The sequence below is a fragment of the Trachemys scripta genome, chromosome 6, assembly GCF_013100865.1.
Source record: "Trachemys scripta elegans isolate TJP31775 chromosome 6, CAS_Tse_1.0, whole genome shotgun sequence".
Taxonomy (NCBI): domain Eukaryota; kingdom Metazoa; phylum Chordata; order Testudines; family Emydidae; genus Trachemys; species Trachemys scripta.
This window is the reverse complement of record NC_048303.1, coordinates 89544902-89565106: the sequence shown is the minus strand read 5'-3', so window position 1 is coordinate 89565106 and position 20205 is coordinate 89544902. Positions and strand designations below refer to the sequence as shown.

The window sequence follows — 20205 nt, the reverse complement described above, 5'->3', positions numbered from 1 at the left end:
CTCTAAGGCTGGCCTGCACTGCACTGTCCGTGGTGCTGGCCTCCCAGCTCTGGAAACAGACCTTCCCCTCTGAAGACCTGGGACAGACTGACTGCTCTTGCCCTGAGCAGTCTTTTATATGGCTGAGCTTGGCCCTGATTGGCTGTCCCCAATCTGGGCCCTGATGGGCCATCCCGAACTTGGGCTCTGATTGGCTCGCAACAAGCCTTTCCCTTATTGGTTGCCGGGACATGCAGGCACCTGGGCCTGCCCCAGCCCACACTCTCCGTGCATGGGGCAGCCGCCCCACCACAATAGGCATTGCTACCAACTCTGCCTATAATATAAAAAATCTTCTGCTTGTACAAAATAGAACTCTGAAGCTTGGTCCATATTGGACCTAAATATCAGCAGTGACTTTCATGCAGATATGATGGGATATTACTTATGTGCTGGTGGTTCCCAGTGCATCCACTGTTGAAGGAAACCCAGCACCAAAGCAGTAAGTGAAGTGAAAGCCTTACTTCAGTAATATAGAATTAATTACCTGTGCAGCTCTCAGATAATTGAAGCGATTATTCTTCATTTCAGATCCAGGGCCTGGAATGGATGGTTTCACTTTATAATAACAATTTGAATGGAATTTTAGCTGATGAAATGGGGCTAGGAAAGACCATACAGACTATTGCACTCATCACGTATCTGATGGAGCACAAAAGACTCAATGGCCCCTATCTCATCATTGTTCCCCTTTCGTAAGTAAAGAAATTCATTCCACTGTTATCTTTCTATGCATTGCAAATTGGCTTATTAGGAGCACTCATTTGTTTTTCACTTAATGGTGAGATGAAGCACGCAGAGGGACTACATTGAGTATGTACTCTCAATCTAGTCTTGATTATTTTGCCACACTGATTGGCTGGCATTGCGAGGATGACCAGATGGATGATAAAAGCACTTTGTTCCATTATTTTTGCTGTCCACTCAGCAGGCAACTATATGGTATCTCTTATTCAGTGTAACTTATTCCTGACGTGATCCACAAAAGAGGAAATGTACCTTTCTTCTCTTTTATATTACATGCTGCAGTTTTCCCTGTTCAGTTTTTAAAGTGCTACTTTCAGCCTATTATTAGATCTTTAAAAGGCACCCCACCAAATATTAGGTAATTGTGCTTTAACAACACTGGATTTTCTTGTAAGTATAGTATAAGTAACTATCTGATGTGGAGTTGCTTATTGTCCCTAACCATTGATCTCCAACCTCTGCCCAGTGTATTCTTATTTGTCTTATTTTGTTCCCTTTATTTATTGTGATTTTTCTGAATGTGCACTACTCTGGTCTCTGCAGGAATTGGTTTTTGGTTTCTTGAAACAGATTATTTTAAAGAGACATTATCGAGTACTGTAAAACTTCTGTAGTGTTTTTTTTGTCCCTAAGTGATACATATCTTACAACTGGCTGTGGAGTGGCTTTGGCATTCTAATTAGAAGGTGGCTAAGAAAGTTACCAAGAAAGTTACCAGTTATTTGGGGCTTGGTGGTGTCTGTAGGTGTTAGCACAATACAAGTTATATTAATTATTATTATACCTTATGTGGTCTACTTTGAAGTGCCCCACCTTCTGGCTCTGCTGCAGCAACCATTAACTAACTTCCAGAGCTATGTACAATCCTACCGACACTAGTGATGCTGGGCTCAAACATAAAAAGAAATGCATGATTGGGGGGAGAGCCTTGTTATTAAAACAGTGTTTCCAAGGGGAAGGAAGTGGTGCAATCGATTTTTCAAGAGTACAATGGAGACTTGAAACTTGATGTTTTAAAGTACTACTTGTTGTCTTTTTTTAAGTTTATAAAGGGGAGGAGCTCAGACCTGAAGTATTTTACCAGTTCCGTTAGCCTTTCTTTAAGACTATTCAGTACAGTTGAAATCACATAGTGCAAAAATGAAGGTATATAAGTGGCTGACTGACACAGCAGTGGTGCTGGGTGCTAATAGCTCATCATCACAAGTTAACAGCCCTGATACCTTTTACCTTGGACTTTGTGGGGCTATATCTGAGAAGTTGCAAGTTTTACGTATTACAGCTGAGCAGCATGAGATGACAGATATGTCTTTTCTGTGCAGAGCCATCTATTCTAGCTTTTTTTAGTAGGTGTATTAACATGAACCTAAAGTTAAGCATGTGCTTAAGTGCTTTGCTGAATCAGGGCCAAAACAGACTTCTAAATAAAACTTAAAGACATTTTCCCCAAATCAATTCTCCCCTCACATCTCAAATGAAGATGGCTCATATAGCATATCAAAATCTGTATGTTTTCTTTTTAATATTCAGTCTACATGTGCAAGGCAAAGATGTGGGTGTAAGTAAGAAGTTTGTTGGGGACTCAGCTTTCATTGTGAAAGAGGTATTAAGGTGACAAAGTTATAAATAATACCTTAGATTTAAACAGATCATTAGATATTATACTAAATTGTTCATATTCTTAATCTCTTACCTAGGACTTTATCCAACTGGACATATGAATTTGACAAATGGGCTCCTTCTGTGGTGAAAATTTCTTACAAGGTTTGATTTGCTTTCTCTATGTGTACAAAATTGAAAGAGTGAAAAATAGACCCTCCTCTTCCTCATTTCCCAAGCTAATCTGTAAACTCTGTTTGGCTGTAAAGTTTTGTCATGTGCATCATGTACTAAACAGTGACAGTTAATCATCCCAAACAGATTACTATAATAAACCATAATTATTTTCAAATGGTAAAATGCAGAAGAAAATTGTTAATGATCATATTGCAAGGTTTCTGTTGAGAGTAATACAAATGATAAATAAGACACATTTTGTATATTGCTGAACACTTTAATGTTAGGCTACTGTGTTTCTAATTATTCCTATAAAGTCAAGCAGTTACCAAGAAGACTAGATATACTGACTGCTGCTACTTCCATATAAACAGAGCTTTGCAGTCCAGCAGCTAGTTTCCTGGTATGAGATTACTGTAATTTTTCTCTTCTCTTCTCCCTCCCATGGTGTTCATTGGGGAAACCATTCTGAAGGGATCTGGAATATGTCAAATACATTGTTTGCTTTTTGCTTTTTAGCTCACTCATACAAACACCTTTTCTCTGCTAACCCATGATTGTAAGAAATAGCAGAGGACTATATACAATTATTTTCTTCATCCTTTATTTTATTTTCTCTTCTCTTCTCTTTCAGGGGACACCTGCCATGCGTCGTTCACTTGTTCCTCAGCTTCGAAGTGGAAAATTTAATGTTCTTTTAACTACTTACGAATACATAATAAAGGATAAACACATTCTTGCTAAGGTAAAAATTGATTTCTCTCACTTCTTAACTGCAAACCCTTCTCCATGTCACCAAACTGTGTCTTGCATGAAACTTTTATTATGTTGCCCATAGAAATCATAGAAATGTAGGACTGGAAGGGACCTCGATAGGTCTTCTAGTCCAGTCCCCTGCACTGGAGGCCAGACTAAGTGTTATCTAGACTATCCGACAGGTGTTTGTCTAACCTGTTCTTAAAAACCTTCAATGATGGAGATTCCACAACTTCCCTAGATAATTTGTTCCAGTGCTTAATGACATGTACAGTTAGGAAGATTTTCCTAATGTAGAACCTAAATCATCCTTGCTGCAATTTAAGCCCATTACTTCTTGTCCCATCCTCAGTGGATAAGCAGAATAATTTATCACTCTCCTCTATATAACAACCTTTTACATACTTGAAGACTGCTATCATGTGTGTGTGTCTCTCTTTCCCCCGGCTGTTCCCCTCAGTCTTCTCTTCTCCAGATTAAACAAACCTAGTTTTTTTTCAATCTTTCCTCATAGGTCATGTTTTCTAGATCTTCAGTAATTTTTCTTGCTCCCCTGTAGACTTTCTCCAATTTGTCCACCTCTTTCCTGAAGTGTGGTGCCCAGAACTGGACACAGTTCTCCAGTAGTGACTTTATCAGTGCTGAATAGAGTGGGAGAATTACTTTTCGTGTCTTGCTTTCAACATTCCTGCTAATACATCTTAGAATGATGTTCGCTTTGTCCAGCAGTATTACCTTGTTGACCCATATTTAGTTTGTGACCCACTGTAACCCCCAGATCCTTTTCTGCAGTATGCCTTCTCAGGCAGTCATTTTCCATTTTGTATTTGTGCATTTGATTATTCCTTCCTAAATGTAGTATTTTGCATTTGTCCATATTGAATTTCATCCTATTTAAATTAGACCATTTCTCCAGTTTTGTCAACATCATTTTGAATTCTAATCCTGTCCTCCAAAGTGCTTGCAACCCCTTCCTGCTAGGTATTGTCAGCAGACTTTATAAGTGTACTGTCTTTGCCATTATCCAAGTCATTTATGAAAATATTGAATAGATCCAGTCTCAAACAGATCCCTGCAGGACCCCACTCGATGTGCCCTTCCAGCTCAATTGTGAACCATTGCTAACTACTCTGAGTACTCTTTCCAGCTAGTTGTGCACCCATCTTATAGTAGGTTCATCTAGGCTATGTTTGTCTACTTTTGTTTATGAGAAGGTTATATGAGATGGTTTCAAAGCCTTACTAAAATCAAAATATGTGACTTCTACCATTTCCCACCACTCACAAGAAGGATGTTAGGTTGGTTTGACATGATTTGTTCTTGACAAATCTGTGTTGAATGTTCCATATTTCCTTCTATGTGCTTACAAATAGAATGCTTGATTATTTGCTCCATTATCTTTCTGGATACTGAAATTAAAGTGATTGGTCTATAATTCCCTGTGTTGTCCTTATTCCTCTTTTTATAGATAAGTACTATATTTTCCCTTTTCCAGTTCTTATGTCTCTCTCCCATTCTTCATGAATTCTCAAAGATAATTCCTAATGGCTCAGAGATCTCTTCAGCCAGTTCCTGAAGTATTCTAGGATGCATTTCATGGGGCCCTGCTGACTTGAAGACTTCTAATTAGTCGAAATAATTCTTAACTTGTTTTTCTTCTTCGAGTGCTTGTTCATGTGCATTCCACATTAGGTGTGCATGCACTGCGTGCAAGAGCATCGGAAACTTTCCCATTAGAGGTACCTGTTGGGCTGGCGGGGCCTCGCCTGAGCGGTGCCACTGTGCCGTGCATATATACCCCCACTGGCCTGACCCCCTCCAGTTCCTCCTTACCGTCCATGGCGATGTTGGAACAACCTCTTGCTCTCATAGGAGAAGCAGTCCCTTAGCTTTAGAGTACTTAGCTGCTATCAGTTCGTTAGCATTCTATTGTTGTGGACATTTAATAGATTAGGTGCTTGGAGGCTTCCAGCACCCACCCTGGGCCACGGGGTATGCCACAGGCCCATGGGTTTAAGGTTTGCACCACGTGCCGCAAGCCCATGCTGGTTAGTGACTCCCACGACTCCTGTCTACGTTGTCTACAAAACAGAGAGGTGTAAAATTTGCAAGGCGTTTAAACCTAGAACAAAGAAAGAGACTTTCGCTTGAAACAGTTGTTGATGGAGGCAGCGCTGCAGCCATCGGGCCTGGAGCGCCCGACGCCGGCTCCAGCCTCCTCAGTGCGGAGTGCCCCGGAGTTGTCAAGAGACCCGGTGTCAGATAAGCACCGCAAGCCGTCGGCCTTGGAGAAGAGTAGGCCACAGCACTGCTCGTCCTCCCTGGTGCGGCCCAAGGCCAAACCAAAAGAAGGGCGCGGAGGTTCCCCACAAAGGAGACCGGCGCCATCTAAGGGCCCAGGCACCGGAAAGAGTGGGATGGACATTGTGCCGGGGCCGGCACCAATGGCACTGGTGCCACAAGTCCTACTGAGTTCAGCCCTAAGTGAACTCAGTGAGGACGATGGGCTCGAGGGAGTAATAGATCAGTCCTCCATGCCTGACACCTTTGAGGCAGTGAAGGACGTCATCGAGTTGTCGGCGGTGAGCCCCCTCCCAATCAGGGAGAAGCCTCCAGCACTCGGGCCCGCGGTGTCATCGAGGGGAAAGCCGGCAATGGTGTGCTGTTCGAGGACACCCTCCCGGCGTTGGTCCCGGTTGAGCGTCGAGTCTGTGGACTCTGTTACCCCTGACGCAGAAGGAAGCCTCGGTACCGGAGACGAGTCAGCGCACGGGGTTAGTGTAAGGGACCCGACGCTCTCCGGCACCCTCCAGAGACCGGCACCAGGAGAAGGCAAGCCAACCATCGCCGAAGGCTTCCCGAAGTCACTGGTTCCGGTCCAGGTGTCAGGAGCACCGATACCGGTCCCGCGAGCAGTGGTACCGGTCCCGTTCCAGATCGGCAAGAAGCCACTTGTCGGCCTCCCACCAGCACAGGTCGACGGCACCGCCGTGGCCTTTGCGCTCAGTGTTGCCGGAATCCGGCGCCGACTCGGGCCGATACAGTTACCCACACCGGACAGCAGAGAATATCAGGCTGGGTGGCAACCCCAGTGGGGACCGCCGGGACACTGGCCCTTCTGGACCCCTTGGGCCTACCACCAGCGGCAAGTGGCTCCCTCCAGGGCCAGCTACTTGTGCACCAGTCCCGGTCCCCGCACCGACGCTCCTCTGTGCAGGAAGCTACGGCGTCCAGACCACCTGCACCGTCGCCGAGTGAGAGACTGGAGAAACCAGCACTGAGTCCGGTGCCACCCCAGGGTCAGCTGTCTGGGCCTGAGCTGGAAGCCCCTCCTTTGGGGGAGGGGGGCCAAGGGGACCAGCAGGAGGAAGCGGTGGCAGGCACAGTGGTATCAGGACCACCACCAATAGACCACAGAGCCCACCGAGAGCTGCTGCGTAAGGTTGCTCATAACTTGGGGTTACTGGCCGAGGAGACGATGGAGCAGGAGGACCCCATGGTGCACATTCTGAGCCCAGAGGGTCCATCCAGAATAGCACTTCCGCTCATTAAGACCATACAGTCGAACTATAAGACTATATGGCAGACCCCGGCCTCCAGCGCTCCAACAGCCAAAGGTGTGGAATGCAATTACTTCGCCCCATCAAAGGGGTATGACTTCTTGTTTTGCCACCCAAGCGCCTGTTCCCTGGTAGTCTTGGCGGTAAACGAGAAAGAGTGCCATGGGCAGCAGGCCCCGACCCCTAAGGCCAAGGAAGTGAAGTGCCTGGACCTGTTTGTCAGGGGGCCTCCAGTTGAGGATTGCTAACCAACAGGCCATCCTCAACAGACATAACTGTGGGGAAGTTTAAGGACAGCCTCCCGCAGGGTTCCCAACGGGAGTTTATGGCACTGGTGGATGAAGGCAAGGCCGTAGCGAAGACCTCTCTCCAGGCATCCTTGGGTTTGGTGGATGCGGCGGCCAGGACAGTCGCGTCTGGCGTGGTCATGCGATGCTCGGCGCGGCTACAGGAGTCAGGTCTGCTGCCTGAGGTCCAGAACTCGCTCCAGGACCTCCCCTTTGGGATCTTTTCAGACCAGACATACGCAAAGCTGCATAGCCTCAAGGACTCGAGGGCTACACTCAAGTCGCTGGGTGTGCACACCCCGGCGACCCAAAGAAAGCCCTTCAAGTCACAGCCGCCTCCTCAGCATCACTACCAACCTCGTCCTAGGCAGGAGCCCTACTGCAGGCCAAATGGGGATAACAGGAGGCGGCGTAATAATAATAACAATAGTTCCAATAGGCCGGGCCAGAGTCAAGGCCAGCATAAGTCTCAGCCCAGCCCTAAACCAGGCTTTTGAAGGTGCACTCGAGGACAGTGTACCAGACCAATCACCGGATCCATCCCCTTGTTTCCTGAATCGCCTGTCCCGCTTCTCCTGTGCGTGGTCCAGCATTACGTCGGACCGTTCGCTGTTACTTATGGTGCGAGGCAGTTACATGGTGCAGTTCTCCTCCCTGCCTATCCCCCACCCCCCTTCCCCATCCCTTTTCAGGGACCCTTCTCATGAGCACCTCCTGGAAGAGGAGGTTCGCATGCTCCTAGAGGAGAGGGTGGTAGAGTTTGTACCGAGGGATCTAAGAGAGAAAGGGTTCTATTCCTGCTACTTCCTCATTCCCAAGGCCAAAGGAGGCCTTCGACCCATTCTGGACCTGTGCGGGCTCAACAAGTTCCTGGTCAAGGCCCGGTTCCGCATGGCCTCTCTGGGCACCATCATCCCTTCCCTGGATCCGGGGGACTGGTACGCTGCCCTCAACATGAAGGATGCATACTTTCATGTCACCATCCACCCGGTGCATCGCCGATTCCTGCGCTTCAGTGTGAACCAAGAACATTACCAGTTCACGGTTCTCCAGTTTGGCCTAGCTGCGGCCCCACAGGTGTTCACAAAATGCATGGCGGTAGTGGCGGCCTTCCTACGAGGCAGAGGGTCCAAGTTTACCCATACCTCGATGACTGGCTCCTGGCGATCCGGTCTGAAGAGGAGGTTTGGTCCCACATGCAAGTGGCCCTGAGACTATTCCGCATGGTGGGGCTCCTGGTCAGTGTCTCCAAGTCCACCCTCTTTCCAATACAGAGAATGGAATTCATAGGGATGGTCCTAGATGTGGTACAGGCAAAGGCGAGCCTCCCAGTATCACGATTCCTGGCCAGCCAGCAAGCAGTGAACTCCCTGTGCCAGTTTCCCACTACAACGGCCAGATGCTGCCTGAGGCTGCTGGGCTACATGGCAGCATGCACACATGTGGTCAAGCATGCCAGACTGAAACTCAGGACGCTGCAGGCTTGGCTTGCCCGTGTATACCGCCCAGGCAGGGACCCCCCTGGACTTGGTAGTGACTGCCCCGGGGGACATATTAGATTCCCTGCGGTGGTGGCTGTCCCAGACCGTGGTTTGCGAAGGCATCCCCTTTGCTGCACAACAGCCAGACCTGACGCTTGTGACGGACGCATCAGACCTTGGATGGGGTGCTCACCTAAGGGACCTCAAGACTCAGGGCTTATGGTCAGGAGCGGAGCAGTCACTCCATATCAATGTGAAGGAGCTCAGGGCGGTTCGTTTAGCCTGCCAGACCTTTCATGCCACTTTGAGTGGTCACAGTGTGACAGTTCTGAGGGACAACACGACCACCATGTTTTACATAAACAAGCAGGGCGGAGCCCGTTCCTCGCTGCTCTGCCATGAGGCTCTCCTCCTCTGGGACTTTTGCATAGCCCACGCCATTCATCTCGAGGCGTCATATCTCCCGGGGGTGCATAACGAAGTGGCGGACCACCTCAGCAGGTCGAACCGCATGCACGAGTGGATGCTCAGAGCAGATGTCATGTATTCGCTCTTCCACAAGTGGGGGTTTCCCCAGGTAGACCTGTTTGCCACCAGGGGCAACACCCAGTGCCTGTAGTTCTGCTCATTCCAGGGCCGCAGCCCAGGCTCAATAGCAGATGCGTTCGCGATCCCGTGGGGAGTAGAATTGAAATACACCTTCCCCCCGCTCCCTCTGGTGCACAAGGTCCTGCTCAAGGTGCACAGGGACGGGGCAGCGGTCATCCTCATCGCCCCGGCCTGGCCTCGCCAGCACCGGTTCACCACGCTCCTGGAGCTGTCGGTGGAAGCCCCGATAACCCCGCCTCTACACCGGGACCTCATCACGCAGGATGGAGGGTGGCTCCTCCACCCTGACCTGCAATCACTGCATCTAACGGCGTGAAAGCTCTGTGGCTGAATGCTTTGGAGAGCCAGTGCTCCCTCCCTGTGCAGCAGGTTCTACTTGGTAGTAGGAAGCCCTCTACCAGGGCAACTTACCTGGCCAAGTGGAAGAGGTTCTCATGCTGGTGTGGGCCCCAACAGGTTCAGCCATGCCAGGCTCCGGTGCCTACCATTCTAGAGTACGTACTGCACTTCAAGCAGCAGGGGCTGGCCCCATCCTTGATCAGGGTGCATCTGGCGGCCATCTCTGTCTTCCACCCAGGGTTTTCAGGGAGCTCGGTGTTTTCCCACTCAATGGCACAGGTCCCGATCCAGGAGATCTGTAGAGCAGCCACCTGGTCGTCGGTGCATATGTTTATGACCCACTATGCGGTCAACCAGCAGGCCTGAGAGGATGCGGCGGTTGGCGGGGCGGTCCTCCGATCAAATGTTCCATGACTCCTACCCTCCTCCAAAGGTAAACTTGTGATACACCTAATGTGGAATGGACATGAATAAGCACTTGAAGAAGAAGAAACGGTTATCTACCTTTTCGTAACTGTTGTTCTTCGAGATGTGTTGTTCACGTCCATTCCACCACCGGCCCTCCTATCCCTCTGTTGGAGTCGCCAGCAAGAAGGAACTGGAGGGGGTCGGGCCAGTGGGGGTATATATTCATGGCGCAGTGGCGCCGCTCAGGCGGGGGCCCTGATGGTTACCGCAAAGGGAAAAGTTTCCGACGCTCGTGCACGTGGCGCGCGCACACCCAATGTGACATGAACAACACATCTCGAAGAACAACAGTTACGAAAAGGTAGGTAACCGTTTTTTTCCCTGTGTTAACCTCAGATTCTGTCCCATTTAAACTGATGTTCACTATGTTAGTTGTTCAATCACTGCTATCTTTTTTGGTGAAAACTGAAATAGAAAAGGCATCTAACACTTTTTTTGATATTGTCTTCTGTCCTCATTTGGTAATGGGACTACGCTGTCCCCGGTCTTCCTCTTGCTTCCCAATGTGGTTGTAAAATGCTTTCTTGTTACCCTTTATATCCCTAGCTAGTTTAATCTTGTTTTGTGCCTTTCCCTTTCTAATTTTGTCCCTACATGCTTGTGTTATTGTTTTGTATTCATCCTTTGGAATTTGACCTAGTTTCCACTTTCTCTATGTCTCTTTTTTGAGTTTTGGGTCTCCTGATTAAGCCAGGGTGGCCTTTTACCATACTACTATCTTTCCTATACATTGGTACCCTTAATAATGTCTCTTTAAAAAATTACCAACTGTCCTGAACTCTTTTCTCCCAGAGGTGTGATCATATTTGTTCCTCTGTTCTGTAAAGCAAAGTCCCTGGATCTTCTCTACACTTTGTAATAGTATTTGTCCTGATCTTCAATCTGTGACCTCTGCTATTCCAGTTCTGTGTTTCTGGGCAGAGACTGACCCCTATTACAAAATTTCTGGTTATGTGGTGGGTTTTATTTGTGGCCACATAATAACTTATGCCTAAAATTTGATATCCAGAAAACTTTACATCACCTAAGGATCCAGTTTTCTTAATCTAAATGTCTCCTAAGTATTTGTGGTGTTATTATTTAAAAACTCTCAAACTAACATGTGAATATTGATGCCTCAGTGATAGTGGATGTATTTTGAAAATGTGCAACTAAGGTATCAGTAGTACTCTCAATATACATAAAGCAGACCGACAATGTGCATAAATGCCTACTTGTGATCTTATTGTCACCCTGTCATTCCTTTCCCTTCCTCTCATTCTTTTGTATGTTTAAGACTCTGACTTGTCATGTTCAATGTAGTTGACATGCTTTTTGGAGCATAGATGCTGCCTGGACTCATTTGGGGAGGCACCTAGTACATCTGTGCATGCATGAAAAAATAATTAATATTAAATCCCAACAGTTTGTTTTGTGTCTGCAGCATTTTTCTGTCCCCCAGTTTTTGCCCACTCTTGTTCCTTGTCTTCAGCTCTTAGGCTGTAGATGGCATTGATCTCCATGTTTCAACATCTGCTCTGACTGCATTAAATCTTTCATGGTGGGAGCTGAAATTTCCTGGGGTGACATCCATTGCTGGCTGCCTTCATTAAGAAGTTGCAGTGCCTGAAATGCCCTGGTTACCTTGTCCAGTTTTGTTTCCTCACATTTAAGTTAGATGGAAGGATTTGGCTGAACTAAAAGAATGCGCATTGTTGCTATCTTATGTGCCTGTTTGAAAACGTGTACTTGCTTCTTCTGAGTTTTTACTTGTGACAACTTCATTTAGAGTTCTTGGTTTTTCCAATTCCCCTAATAATTCCTACCCTGACCCTACACTATTAGGTCTCCTAAGGACACCACCCTGTAAAAGATCCTAATGGGGGAATGAGCTGTTAGCAGTTGCAGGCTCAGATACAGTTGTACCCTAGCCACCGTTTGTTCCTCCTCCATTATGTACAAGGTCAGTGCTGCCTGGATAACACTATATTGGACTTTGATCCCCAACAAGTACTACCCGTAAAGCTAAAATAGCCAAAACCCAATCTCTCTTTCCCGTTTACTGCTGGTGGAAAGCACTTAGCACTAATTCTGGTAGTGTATCATCTCCATGTCAAAGGTTCGCTTTTCCCTGAGTTCACTAACTTGGCCAGATTTTTTTCCTGTTGCAGATTCGATGGAAGTATATGATAGTAGATGAAGGCCATCGAATGAAGAACCATCACTGCAAGCTGACTCAGGTCTTGAACACCCACTACGTGGCTCCTAGACGGATTCTGTTGACTGGGACACCACTGCAGAACAAGTTGCCTGAACTTTGGGCTCTCCTCAACTTCCTCCTCCCCACCATTTTCAAGAGCTGCAGCACCTTTGAACAGTGGTTTAATGCTCCATTTGCCATGACTGGAGAAAGGGTACTGGAACGGTTTGCTTAAATCTAATCAGAAATAAACAGTAGGATGAAAACAAAATGGAACCCATGATGTAGGAATAGCGTCTGAACTGTCCCTTGTACTCACAGAATTATCATCCTAATGTAACTGTCACCTTCATTACAGCTTTACAATTCTTCACTTAAATTTCTCTTTCTGGACGCGGAGTCCTGTTTAATAATAAAATACAAGAGTACAGCATGGGGTAAATATTGCACATGTATTTGTAATGAGGTATAAGCTCCCACATAGTCACAATATGACACAGTTCACAGATTTATCTTGTAGTAACTCTTATAATTACATTTGTGAAGGTGGACTTAAATGAGGAAGAGACTATTCTGATCATCAGACGTCTCCACAAAGTGTTACGACCCTTCTTGTTGAGGAGACTGAAGAAAGAGGTTGAATCTCAACTGCCAGAAAAGGTTTGTGGAAGGAGGATTTCATGAAAAATGTGTTCCCCAGTGTCTGGGATTTTTGTACAATTTTTTTATTTTTTAAACCACTATACAATGTAGCTGTTCAGTTTATCCTAGAACCACCAGCTAATTTTTAAGAAAAATCTTTAAATTAACTAAGATTTCCCTTTACAAAGAAGAAAAAGCTATAAGTGAGGACTTCTGAAGTTGGCAGAGGATTCCTGTGTGCTCAGTCTTTCATCCAAATCCTGTGTTTGACAATTTTTGCTAAAACTGTCAGTACTAAAGTCCATAATATAGTTTTAGTACAGTTTAAAGCTAACCGTGTCTGCTAAAACTGGTTTACATAAAATGTTTATTTCCACAGTATTTATATTCAGGGCATTAATAAAAATCAGCCTGACTGATTACTGAGGGTCAGATTCTGCCACCTTTACTCTCCTGAATAGTACTTTTACTCCCTGATAGTTGCACTGAAATAATTGAAACTCATAAAGTACCATGTTAGTCAGGGTAACAGACTCTGATTCTGCATTAGGGAGTCAGAAACTTTCCAACACTGTGTCTTGTGGAGTTTTTTGAATCTTACACACAACTTTTAACCAGGCTGTCATGCATCTCAGAATTTTTCAGAGCCAGATAACTAAAAAAAAAAATCCAACTTGGCTCCTTCTACAGTTGGAAGGGTTTGTTTCACATTTTACAAGAGACATATATAAACCCTCTAGGTTACTTTATCTTTGTATAAATGTGCAAGTGCCCAAGTTTACACCCTGTTAGAATCCCAAACTGAATTTGGAGGATGCAGGAATCAAACCATTTGTACCTTTCTGACATACCAAGCCCGTGCCAAATGCTGATCCTAGTTCTGCCCTTTCAATTATATACCGCTAAAATTTAAGCCTAAAAAGTAATATATTGCAAAAGAAAACAATTACTCTTGACTTTCTCCCTTCCCTTAAACCTGTTCTATCAGTGGAAGTGGACATATGATTGAAATATACAAAAATTCTGCTCTCTGAAGCACATTCAGGAGTCAAATCAATGGAGGAGAGAGATGGATAAAAAGGAACAGCATTGCACCGATATTAAGTGAACTTTGAAAACTATATTTTGCCATTCCTGCATTACACAAGATCAATGTGCCAGATAGCAGAGGATGTGTCACAACCAAACTTCACAACAGTTAGCAATTTGTGGCCTAGTATCTCCATTACCTTACTGAGAATACAGAACTAACCTGGACTTAATTACAGAGTATCAATTTATAGGCTGGCTTTGCTTCCTCACGTTCCTTTTAAAATATGTAAGGCTCAATTTGATTAGAACATGAATCTTAGGCTCTTACAGTTAAAATACCGAGGGAATTTCAAGGTAGAGTGTAAATCCTCCATTTACTTCCTCAGTAATGATCTTACACACACAGAAAACTAAGTAGCATTATGCAGGAACAACAGAGGGTCCTGTGGCACCTTTGAGACTAACAGAAGTACTGGGAGCATAAGCTTTTGTGGGTCAGAACCTCACTTCTTCAGATGCAAGAATGCTTGCATCTGAAGAAGTGAGGTTCTGACCCACGAAAGCTTATGCTCCCAGTACTTCTGTTAGTCTCAAAGGTGCCACAGGACCCTCTGTTGCTTTTTACAGATTCAGACTAACACGGCTACCCCTCTGATATTATGCAGGAGGTGTATCTAACTCCTGGGAAGCAGAAAAGTCACAGTCAGTTCCTATATAAGCATTCCTATGGTATGTGCAACCTGTAAATATAGGATGTGATTCAGAAAAAATTTCACCCTAGCAATCTGTTATACTGTGCTGGGAATGAGAGAGCTCCAGGACCTGGAAGCCAGCCTTCAGGAAGGCAAAATATGTGCCAGGTAGCCTGGAAGCATAAGGGAGTCCTGAATTACACCCATTTTGCTCGCCCATTCTGGCGTGACTATCTGGCACAAGCTTCTCCAGGCCATGGTCAAGATGCTAAGTGGGGTACTCCTGCTTACATTGCTTTCCAGCCTCCCGAGACTTAACTCTGTAAATATAGAGGCAAATGGATGAATTCAATCAAAATAGAACATTAAGATTTTGGAAAGTTCTTTCTGTTAATTTTCTTTGTTATTCCGCCAGCGTCTCATGTTGTAAATGTGACACAGTGGGCCCTTGCTTACTGTGGACCCAGTTCTATTCCCACTGAAGTAAATGGAAAAACTGGCAAGATTCGACCTTAGTTCCCAAATAAATAAATAAATTAATGGAGATATCCTATCTCCTAGAACTGGAAGGGACCTTGAAAGGTCATCGAGTCCAGCTCCCTGCCTTCACTAGCAGGACCAAGTACTGATTTTGCCCCAGCTCCCTAAGTGGCCCCCTCAAGGATTGAGCTCACAACCCTGGGTTTAGCAGGCCAATGCTCAAACCACTGAGCTATCCCTCCCCCCAATCAGCAACAAGGAGGCATTGTATTTAGTTATGTTAGATACATTTCTTGGCACATTTATTTCAGTACATACTGTGTTAATTACAAGAAATAGGCAGAGCCTTTATGGATCTCCGGCTACCAAATGGGACTTACCAGTGCTTTCCCTCTCTGGCTGGCGGGATCTCTTATCCGAACAAAATGCAAACAAAACAAATGCTGAAAGAGAAATAGGTGAGAACCACAGTATTCGAGTCCAGGTGAAAGTTGTGGGGAGAAGGCATCCGGGTTTTAATTTGTCCCACTGTAGACAGAGGGGGCAGTTGTAAAATTCAGGTCTGGCTTCAAATATGGGGGTTGGGGGATATTTGACTCCCCAGTTAAACCCAAAACAATTAGAGATAAGTAGTAATAGGAATATTTTGTTACATGATTTTTATTGTGACATTGTACTAACATTGACCTGGATCAGCATTTTGAAGATATAAACCAGCTCAGGAGTAGAATGTATTTAATGAAAGGGGCATATAATACACATCTTTAATTAAGTGTTGTGAACTTTATTGCAATTATGCCCGTCTCCCTCCCAACATATAGTGTTCATACCAGCCTCCTTTGCAACATTTTTGATTAATTTTAGCTTGGAACATACTCCGATTTGAGACCTGACTGAATTTCTACCAGTACAATCCCATTATTTAAATTTGTATTGCAGTTCAGATTTCTCCCCGTTGACTGTCAATGAGAGCCACTATATTCAGTAGCTTTATTAAAAAAGAGGGATTGATAAAATGCTTAACAGTGTTAGTTTAGGGTAGTTGTGGTTGTATCCCCCTATTTAAAAAAAAAAGTGTTCAAGTCCAATGTGGTGCATTAGAATTGTTGACACAAGACAGCTAATGACAGTTCCATCTTGTCTGACAGGTTCTTGGTAAAGAAGCTACTAAATGAATATTCAGTTCTCTCTCATCTGTGACCTCATCCTCCTGATCCTCTGAGCTGAAAATAACCCAATCATATTTTAATCAGTTTATTAAACATTAGGTGGCTTGCTGATTTACTTTTAATCACATCCTTCAAGATTTCTAGTCATTAATATGGCTTTGTGTGTGTATTATGATTTTTAGTCTAATTATTAAAAACACAGAGAGCATATACCAAGCCAGATTTTATGCATGAGTTAATTTGTAGAAAAGTGTGTGTGTTTAAAATTATATAGGAAAAAAACACCCTGTATTACTGGCTTTGAGGCTGATACGTGATCAGAACATACTAAAGACAAGTTAGTTCAGCCAATGTTACATGAGTTGAATTTTGGGGGTTACAGCATACTTTACTATAATTGAAAACAGTTCCCTCATTCTTATTTGTATGTTTAGAAAAAAAAAAATATTTCCATCCAAACATTAGTGAATGGCATGATACTTAGGGCTGAATGTGAACCTCATTGTTTTGTGACAGGTATACAACTACAATTGATCTTTTAAAAATGTTTTGCAAGTGTAATAAAGAAAATTCACAAATTATTGGCCATTCATTTTGAGAGCTTTTGTATAATTATAGAAAGAGAAAATATAAAAATCTCTCTTTTTGGCTGCTTTGCTGAACAGCATTGAATGCTCATGCTTAGAGTGACCAAAGAATTTACAGTAGACAAGGAACCCAAAGATAAACTTCGGAGACAACCATTACAATGAGTGGATCTGGATTCCAAGAGTATGGGTGACCACTTTACAATTCTCTCTTTCTCCCTGGGAGATGTAAGATGCTGCTGGGATATAGGTGTCCCTATGAGGGGAAAGACCTGTCGTTAAATCATCCTAACATTATTATAGCCTGGCAAAACTCTGTGCTCCATTTATCTATTGCTATTTTTCACACTAGGTTGAATATGTGATCAAATGCGACATGTCAGCTCTTCAGAAGATTCTCTATCGCCATATGCAAGCAAAGGGAATCCTCCTCACAGATGGCTCTGAGAAAGACAAGAAGGTACAAAGGGAACTATAATACTTAACAACAATACATTATGGTGGTGTGTTTACTGAATGCATGACTGTCCCCACTAGCCTGCTTATTAAAAAAAGAAGTAAACTTTTTGGGATATTCTACTGCAGATGTGTCAGTTGGGGTAAGAATTTGCCCACAACTGAAATGTTTGTGCAAAAAAAAAAAAAAAATTGTTTTTGTTCTCCGTTCACAATGCAAAACCTGACCTTGTTTTTGATATATAATTGTAAAGATGCATTTCTGGGTGCAGTGTTACAAAACCTCCCTAAGAGGCTGAAACCTAATAGGGAATCCTGTGTAAAATAACTGCGATTGTGGTACATTGGCTGCATCAGGTTATTTATTAAGTGTTGAAAAGCACACCAAAAATAATAATCCCACTCCTCTGGACTCTCTAATTCCTCCTGCTTCCCGTTTGATTCCCAGGCTCCTTGTTCAGTCAGTGCTAATCTCCCCCCTCGAACTTCCAGTACTAGTTTCCCTTCCCCACCTAAGACTCATCATCCCTTTTTAGCTACCTCTAGAGCATTTTAGCTGCTTAGAACCATGTGTTGTTCTTGTGGTTGACAGAGAAGCAGATAGATTCAGGTAACTGCCAAAGGAAGGCACTGTAGAAGTGAAAAGAAGCTGAACAGAATCATGCCCTACATGTAGGGTTTAGACATCACATAATCTATATGCCCCATAAATCTAGATGGCAGACAGACATTGCCTCCCAACTCGACCACTGTAATTAGATACAAACCCCAGACCCCAGTACGCTTCCATTGATTTCTTTCAGATCTTTCATACGTTTTTCTCTTAGACCATACCACCTCTGACAATGGAGGTTGCACATGGACTTGAGGGGACAACTAACTTCATTTTACTACATAGCTTCTTCAGGGAGTTTCCTGTGCAACTCTGAGATTTCATTGCATGAGATGGCCTTCAACTTTGGTGTAGAAATATAGAATGCCTCCCTAGAAATTTAGATTTTTGAAAATCTTCAGTTACCAGCAATTCAGTTTTGCCATTTGACTTATATTTTTTCCTCCCTTAGGGAAAAGGTGGGGCGAAAACTCTTATGAACACTATCATGCAATTGAGAAAGATATGCAATCACCCATATATGTTTCAGCATATTGAGGTAAGGCTGTCATGTTCACTTTGCTTAGTCTTTTCTGTATGGATCGCTAGTGATATAGAAAACCAGGGTTAGAGAATTACACATGTATGAAAGTCTAACCAAGGCCATATTCAAGTCTTAATTTTTATCTATTCTTTGCAATTTACTAAAGGAGGAGGGGTTCTGAAACTTTCTAAAACTTGGTGCTTACTACCGAATAAATACACTCTTCTCTCTTGATTTTGAGGCATATGTGGTAGCAGAAGCTCCGGCCACTGTCACTTTTCTAGAAGTGGCAAGTTTGGGGAATGTACTCATTTGATTACCACTATGTCTAGGCAGTATTTCTACGGTGTCCTCAGAGTCCTCTCAACTTTGGAGTTCCTACAGATCTCAGCTATGTTACTTGAGAGAAATAAAAACACTCAGGGACCTGTATGTATATGCTATATCTGCCTGGCAGAATTCAGCTTCAGAGCTCTGGCTAGTTCCTTAAAAATGTGATTGATGGATGCCAACATATATTACAGCCCAATTTTCCCATGGTACAAAATTAAGTGCTCTTAGCAAGAGGGCCAAATGTGCATCTGTCCACTCAATCTTTCCTCCTCTCTGGATTTAGTTTCACACATGATTCTGTAGGCATAACAGCACAGGTGGATGTGGATGCAACAGCATGACTATCAGCAGTATAACTGGAAAGAGTGGAGTCACCAGATTTTCAGCTGGATCTTTAAATGACTTATGAGGGGCTTGTTCTTTTGGGGGCTATCATCTTATTAGGGGGAATTTCTGTGTTCAATATGATTCCAAGACTGTATTCCATTAGTTATATGTAATGTATATGTGAACTTGCCTAAAATGGGAAATATACAAGTTTTGGTTTTAAATGCCCTTGCATTGGAATCTCACTAATTCCACTCTGCTAATCCTTCATAAGGCACACCAAGGTGGTCTTTCCCCATTGTTTAGCAAGAACGTAATAGCCATGCAGCAGTAAGGTGTCTCATTACTGAGCCTTTGTTCTTTTTACAAACATCAATGTACTAGTACATTATGAATTATTATTATAAATAATTAAAATGAAGCTACAGTTCACAAATTAAATGAACAAAGTACATCTTGTGATACATTATCATTGAGTTTTTTGTTTGCTCACTTGCTAATTCACGAAATTCAATAATTTGCAAATGGGTCTCCCAGTAATTAGAGCAAATTAAGTTCTACTATAGTTGTAATCTGGTAAAGTGCACACTGAGGGAAATCATTCCTACAAGCCATGCATTTTCTAACAGCGCCCTTGTACCATAAGGCAGACTCAAAGGTGTGTGAGTGGTAATGAGGCTTGAACCCTAACATTCAACAGATAATTATAGTGCTCAATATAAAGATAACTGTTCTTGGATTACTGTATAATCTCAGTGTCTAATAATCCATTTATATTATTTGCAGGAGTCCTTTGCTGAACACTTGGGCTATTCAAGTGGTGTTATCAATGGGTAAATCTTTTTTTTCCTTCATTGTATTTTTGTAATGAAACCATTGCGCAGGATGTTTTATGTTATTTTCAATCGTTGTGTTATCAAAACTAAGCAGTTTGCAAAACAAATTCAATGTTACGGTTAGAAGTAATGTATCTTATAGACTCTGGTCAATTAAAAACTTTCTCTGTACTCTAAATGGTTCCTCATGTCATCTGGAGTTATGCAGTCTCAGAGGCTGCTGCTTATTCCAAAGGGATGCTTCCTTCTTGGAAGCAGCAATTTAAAGCTGCTT

At 43.8% G+C, this 20205-nt stretch overlaps 1 protein-coding gene across 5 annotated transcripts in view; it reads left to right on the top strand.

Moving 5' to 3' along the window:
* The window catches only part of SMARCA2 (SWI/SNF related, matrix associated, actin dependent regulator of chromatin, subfamily a, member 2), a 177816-nt gene that overhangs the window by 68181 nt on the left and 89430 nt on the right, over positions 1-20205 (top strand). For all 5 annotated transcript variants that reach the window (XM_034774956.1, XM_034774955.1, XM_034774954.1 and 2 more), the window contains 8 exons: positions 571-734; positions 2484-2550; positions 3197-3307; positions 12213-12455; positions 12788-12901; positions 17196-17303; positions 18364-18450; positions 19882-19928. In XM_034774956.1, coding sequence (XP_034630847.1) covers positions 571-734; positions 2484-2550; positions 3197-3307; positions 12213-12455; positions 12788-12901; positions 17196-17303; positions 18364-18450; positions 19882-19928 — 941 coding nt within the window. The remainder of the gene's footprint in view (positions 1-570; positions 735-2483; positions 2551-3196; positions 3308-12212; positions 12456-12787; positions 12902-17195; positions 17304-18363; positions 18451-19881; positions 19929-20205) is intronic.